The sequence below is a fragment of the Parus major genome, unplaced genomic scaffold, assembly GCF_001522545.3.
Source record: "Parus major isolate Abel unplaced genomic scaffold, Parus_major1.1 Scaffold273, whole genome shotgun sequence".
NCBI lineage: Eukaryota > Metazoa > Chordata > Aves > Passeriformes > Paridae > Parus > Parus major.
This window is the reverse complement of record NW_015379267.1, coordinates 268903-274690: the sequence shown is the minus strand read 5'-3', so window position 1 is coordinate 274690 and position 5788 is coordinate 268903. Positions and strand designations below refer to the sequence as shown.

Genomic DNA, 5788 nt, shown 5'->3' with positions numbered 1-5788 from the left:
ACGGGCTCACGGGGGTGGCCCAGGACCACATGAGGGCTCACTACCAGACAGGCTCCAACCACATGATGCTCAACGTCAACCTCTGGTCCACGCTGTTCCTGGGGGCAGGTGAGGAGCCAGGGCGGATCCAGAGCCGGCTCTGGGGCCCTCTGCAGCTTGGTTTTGTCGGGGGTTTCTGTTTGGGCCTGCCCTGGAGCTCCCAGAGCCGCCCCTGCTCCAGCTGGGAGCAGAAACCGGAGCCCAGGAGGGCTGGAGCTGCCCCTGCCCTTGGCACTGGAGGAGTTTTAAGGTCCCTTCCGGCCCAAACCTTGCCAGGATTAGGCAGCAGCACTCCTGATTAATGGCTGGGGACTGTTCTGGTGGAATTTGATCCCAGTTAATGATCTTTCTTTCACTAATTAACCAGGAGGGCGACTGCTTGTCCTGCTGGTGTTTTTTCTGCTGTTTGTGGAATTCACTCCCTGTTTTGGGGGGTTCTGAGCCCAGGCTGACCCCGGGTGGGTGGGGAATCCTCATCCCAGGCTGTTTTCCAGGGATCCTGTTCACGGGGGAGCTCTGGGAGTTCCTGAGTTTCACGGAGCGTTATCCCAGCATCATCTCCAACATCCTCCTCTTCGGCCTCACCAGCGCCCTGGGCCAGGTCCGTGCCCTGGGCCGGGTCCCAGGGGGTCAGGGACGGGATTTGGGGTGGGGTTTCCTTCCCTGGGAGGGGCTGGGATGGAATTCCCGGGGAATCTGTGGCTGCCCCATCCCCGGCAGCGTCCCAGGCCGGCTTGGAGCAGCCTGGGATCGGGGGAGGCGTCCCTGGATGAGCTTCAGGGCCCATTCCAGGATTCCACAAGCCCAGTTTAAGCCAGGATTAGAAGCAGAAAGCCCCTGGGGTTATCCCTGGCTGCCTGGGCCGGCAGTGACGGCGGCTCTGTGCTCTCGGGGCAGAGTTTCATCTTCATGACCGTGGTGTACTTCGGGCCCCTGACCTGCTCCATCATCACCACCACCCGCAAGTTCTTCACCATCCTGGCCTCCGTGGTGCTCTTTGCCAACCCCATCAGCCCCATGCAGTGGGTGGGCACCGTCCTGGTGTTCCTGGGTGAGTTTGGGAGGGAAATCCCTGGAATTCCTGCCCTGGCAGCTCCGGGGAGCCGTGGGGACGGGACAGGGGCGCTCTGCAGGGAGCCTGGGCTCTTTCCAGGGGTAAATGTGGGGATGTCCAGCTGGTTTTTCCCAAAATTCCTGAAATCCCTGCTGGTTTGGAGGGCACAAACCTCGTGTTTTGTCTCCTCCCAGGCCTTGGACTCGATGCCAAATTTGGGAAGGGGGTGAAGAAGACGTCGCACTGAGATTGAGCGAGAGATCCCCGCACTTGGAATGAACTTTTAATTTATTGTCTTGTACCTCAGAATCTGGTGTGGAACTGGACTCAGGACAGGGAATCAGAAGGAAACCATGTGGAATTTATTTTTGGGTTTGGTTTGGTTTTTTAATTCTGAATTGTCTCTAAAATGTAATCCTTTAGTTTGAGGTGTAATTCAGCTTTTTTTGTGTAATCAGAGCTGCCCCTGGAGCCGAGCAGCAGCAGCAGATCCTTGCCTTAACAGGAAAACACAAATCCTTCCTATCTTTATTAAAGAAAACAGGACAATTCCCGCTTCTCCAGGACTTTCTGTGGGGATTTGGCTGCTGGGGGGGGACCCAGCTCTGCTCTGCAGGGAGGAGAGGAAAGATCCCGGGATTAAATCCTGGTTGGAGACACCCCCTGTGCCTGTGGCCTTTTCCAGAGGGTGGGAGCAGCCCCTGGGATTTCCTTCCTCCTTTCCCCTGGGATTTCCTTCCTCCCTTTCCCCCTGGGATTTCCTTCCTCCTTTCCCCTGGGATTTCCTCCCTCCCTTTCCCCCTGGGATTTCCTCCCTCCCTTTCCCCCTGGGATTTCCTCCTTTCCTTTCCCCCTGGGATTTCCTTCCTCCTTTCCCCCTGGGATTTCCTCCCTCCCTTTCCCCCTGGGATTTCCTCCTTTCCTTTCCCCCTGGGATTTCCTCCCTCCCTTTCCCCTGGGATTTCCTTCCTCCTTTCCCCTGGGATTTCCTCCCTCCCTTTCCCCTGGGATTTCCTCCTTTCCCCCTGGGATTTCCTCCCTCCCTTTCCCCTGGGATTTCCTCCCTTCCTTTCCCCCTGGGATTTCCTCCCTTCCTTTCCCCCTGGGATTTCCTCCTTTCCCTCTGGGATTTCCTCCTTTCCTTCCCCTGGGATTTCCTTCCTCCTTTCCCCCTGGGATTTCCTCCTTTCCTTCCCCCTGGCATTTCCTCCTTTCCCCCTGGGATTTCCTCCCTTCCTTTCCCCCTGGGATTTCCTCCCTTCCTTTCCCCCTGGGATTTCCTCCTTTCCTTTCCCTGGGATTTCCTCCCTTCCCCTGGGATTTCCTCCTTTCCTTTCCCCCTGGGATTTCCTCCCTTTCCCCCTGGGATTTCCTCCTTTCCTCCCCTCTGGGATTTCCTTCCTCCCTTCCCCTGGGATTTCCTTCCTCCCTTCCCCTGGGATTTCCTCCCTTCCTTTCCCCCTGGGATTTCCTCCTTTCCTTCCCCCTGGGATTTCCTCCCTCCCTTTCCCTGGGATTTCCTCCCTCCCTTTCCCTGGGATTTCCTCCCTTCCTTTCCCCTGGGATTTCCTCCTTTCCTTCCCCCTGGGATTTCCTCCCTCCCTCCCCCTGGGATTTGCCCCAGCCCTGTCCTGGCTCCCAGGAAAGGAGAATTCCCCAAATTCGGGGCAGCTCCTCTCCCATCCCATGGGATCCCCGGGAGGGATTCCCAGAGCAGCTCTCTGCGTTCCTGACCCCTCCCAAAAAAACCTTTGGGCTGTTCCTGCCTGGATCCAGCCGGGAATGAACCCTCAGGAGGTTTATTAAGGATCCAGGGTGGGATTCCAGGAATTCCCATCCTCTGCTGCTTTTTCTTCCCCGAGGCCCTTTGGGAGAGGGAAGATCCTGTTCCCTGGGGTTTGGGATTTGCTCCTTTTTCCCTCCCCGAGGCAGGGCTTGGACTGGGGGGAAATGTCAGGAAACTCCTCCTGTCCCCAGGGAAGGGCCAGGGACGCACCAAGAGCTGCCAGAACATCCAGGGAAGGGCAAAAAGGGGATTTGCATTCCTGCTGCCCAGGCCTGTGGGGTTTATTCCCAGTGGGAAGGGTCTGAGGGAGCCCCTTCCATCCCTGGGTGCAGCCTGGGACCCCGAGAGATGGGAATGGATGGGATTTATGGTCCCTTCCATCCCTGGGTGCAGCCTGGGACCCCGAGAGATGGGAATGGATGGGATTTAGGGTCCCTTCCATCCCTGGGTGCAGCCTGGGACCCCAGGAGCTGGGAATGGATGGGATTTAGGGTCCCTTCCATCCCTCTCCATCCCTGGGTGCAGCCTGGGACCCCGAGAGATGGGAATGGATGGGATTTAGGGTCCCTTCCATCCCTGGGTGCAGCCTGGGACCCCGGGAGCTGGGAATGGATGGGATTTATGGTCCCTTCCAGCCCCCTTCCAGCCCCACGGCTCCCGGTGGAAGCTGGAGGCAGCTCAGAATTCCCAAGGGACAAATCGCGGTGCTCAGGGTCCCCTCGGGGCCGGCTCAGTCCCAGCTTGGAGCAGACCTTGTGCAGCTCATGGGATGCGAATCCAGGGAAAACAAAGATTTGGGGCTTTTCTCGGCCCTGGGAGCTCCCTCCCTCTGCCTGTGCGGCTCCGGGATAAGGAACTCTTTCCCAACAGGGATTTTGGGGCAGGAGGGAGGCTCTGGAATGTTCTGGAGCCTGGCTGGGCAGGAATTTCCGCAGGGAATTCCCGGGGGTGTCTCCCCTGCAGCCGAGGCCGGGGATGCGCTCGGTGCCCGGGCAGCGCTGGGGCCGAGCGGAGCCGCTCCCAACCCATCCCATTTCTCCTCCCTCCCGGCTTTTCCTGGCTCCAGATCCCGGTTCCACATTTCCAGATCCAGGCCTCGGTTACCGGCAGGGGGAACTCTGCTTCCAACCATTCCCAGCCCCTCCAAAAGCGGCTCCTGTGCAATCCCAGCCGCAAACGCGGCTTTTCTCCAGCTTTTCCCCCATTTTCACCGCGTTCAATCCCTCCCGGCCGCCAGCAGAGCCGGGTTGGGAGCTGGAATCCTCCCCTGCTCCTCCCGGGCAGCTGGCGTGGAAAACATTCCCTCTGGAATTGTGCCCGCAGCTGCCCCGGGAGGTGAGGCTGGGCTGGGAGCGGGATTTGGCAGCTCCGCTCCCTCTCCTTTCATCCCCGCTGCTTCTCCCAGCTCCTCCTGCAGCTCCAGCAGCAGATGGTTCCCAAAAAAAATCCCAAAAAAAGCCAAAAAAACCCCAAATGTTTGGAGAGGGAGGTGGAGGGGACGGAATTTTTGGATGTTTTGGAGGGATGGAGATCGTTCTGTAAATCAGCGCGGAGTAAAGGTGGATTAAGGAATTGTTGTTATTCCCTTGGGATCTCGGCGTTCCTTTGAAACCCCCCGAGGATGTTTTGGGGAGAGCGAGGAGAGGTTCCCAGGCTGGATTTGATGGTTTAATGATCAGCTTCCCTGCAGGTTTGGTTTAATTGTCCCCACATCCAAGCAAACACTGGGATTTTCCCTTGATGAAATCCCAGTTTGGAGCCCCCAGGAGGAGCCTGCAGGCGGCCCTGGGGCAGGAGCAGAGACCTCTCCCCACGGCCAGCTGAAAACCCCGCTCCAAATCTCCCAAAGCCGCGCTCTGGCGAGGTAATCAAGCCCTCATTAGTTAATTTGTGGTGTTGTGGGGGTGGCCCTGGGCTGGTTGGGGTCGGGAGGGAGCCGGGCTGGGCTCTGGGCTCCCACCAGGACCAGCTCCTGTTTGTGGGGCTCGGGGACAGCACCCCCAGCCCACAGCTTTGGGGAGAGGGGAACAATCCCACAGCAGGATCGGGTTTTAATGAGTCCGGGATCAAAAGCAGCCTGGAAAACAAGAGCAGCCTCATCAGGAGCCGCTGCTAACGAGCACCAAAGCTCGGGGCTGGGGGAGCTGCTCGCTCACCATTGTCAGTTTAAAGGCTGAGTTCCTCCTCTCCTCCAAAATCGGCTTTGATGCGTCTCCAATCCAGGTAAAAATAGCAAGGCAGCAGATTCCCTGCAATTAAAACCTCCAGGGCAGGGTTTGTTCTGAGCAGGGTTTGTTTTCTCCCAAACAAAAGTGGTTTTTAATGGCAGCAGCAAGGACTGAGCGAAGGTTTCTGGAGGGGTTTGGGAGTCAGGGGAGGAAATGTGGGTGGGAAATGGCCAGAGCAGGGAGCTCGGAATGGTTTGAGAGGGGACTGTCCCTCACAGCAGCAGGAATTCTCTCATGGAAGGGCTGAGCCCTGGGGGTTTGGGATCTGGGAGCCTCCGTCACAGGATTCCAGAGTGGGTTTGGGATGGAGGGACCTCAGAGCTCATCCAGGGACATCCCCAAGCCCCTGCCACATCTCCAAACCCCGTCCAGCCTGGCCTGGGGCACTTCAGGGATCCAGAGCCAGCCACGGCTGCTCTGGGAATTCCATCCCAGCCCCTCCCCAGCCTCACAGAGAAGGAAAATCCTGTAACCCTCTGGGTCCTCACCTTGAACCTTGGACATTCCCCAGCTCTTTTCTGCAGGTGTATAAAAGACACCGATATTTGGTTTATTTCTGCAAGAGACACGGGTATTTTATTTCTGCACACAGACAAGCTGCTGAACCCCAAGGTGTGGGGCTGTTTCCCTTCGCTGCTGCCCCACAGAGCTCAGATCCCACCTGCAGGAGGAGGGCTGGCA

The 5788-nt window shown here is 58.0% G+C and overlaps 1 protein-coding gene across 1 annotated transcript; it reads left to right on the top strand.

Moving 5' to 3' along the window:
- The first annotated feature begins 6 nt into the window (after positions 1 to 6).
- SLC35B1 (solute carrier family 35 member B1) lies at positions 7 to 1659 on the top strand. The gene is made up of 4 exons (XM_015615811.3): positions 7 to 108; positions 534 to 640; positions 937 to 1090; positions 1288 to 1659. The coding sequence occupies exons 1-4, from the start codon at positions 30 to 32 to the stop codon at positions 1338 to 1340; spliced, it is 393 nt and encodes a 130-aa protein (XP_015471297.2). The 5' UTR covers positions 7 to 29; the 3' UTR covers positions 1341 to 1659.
- Positions 1660 to 5788: the final 4129 nt, after the last annotated feature.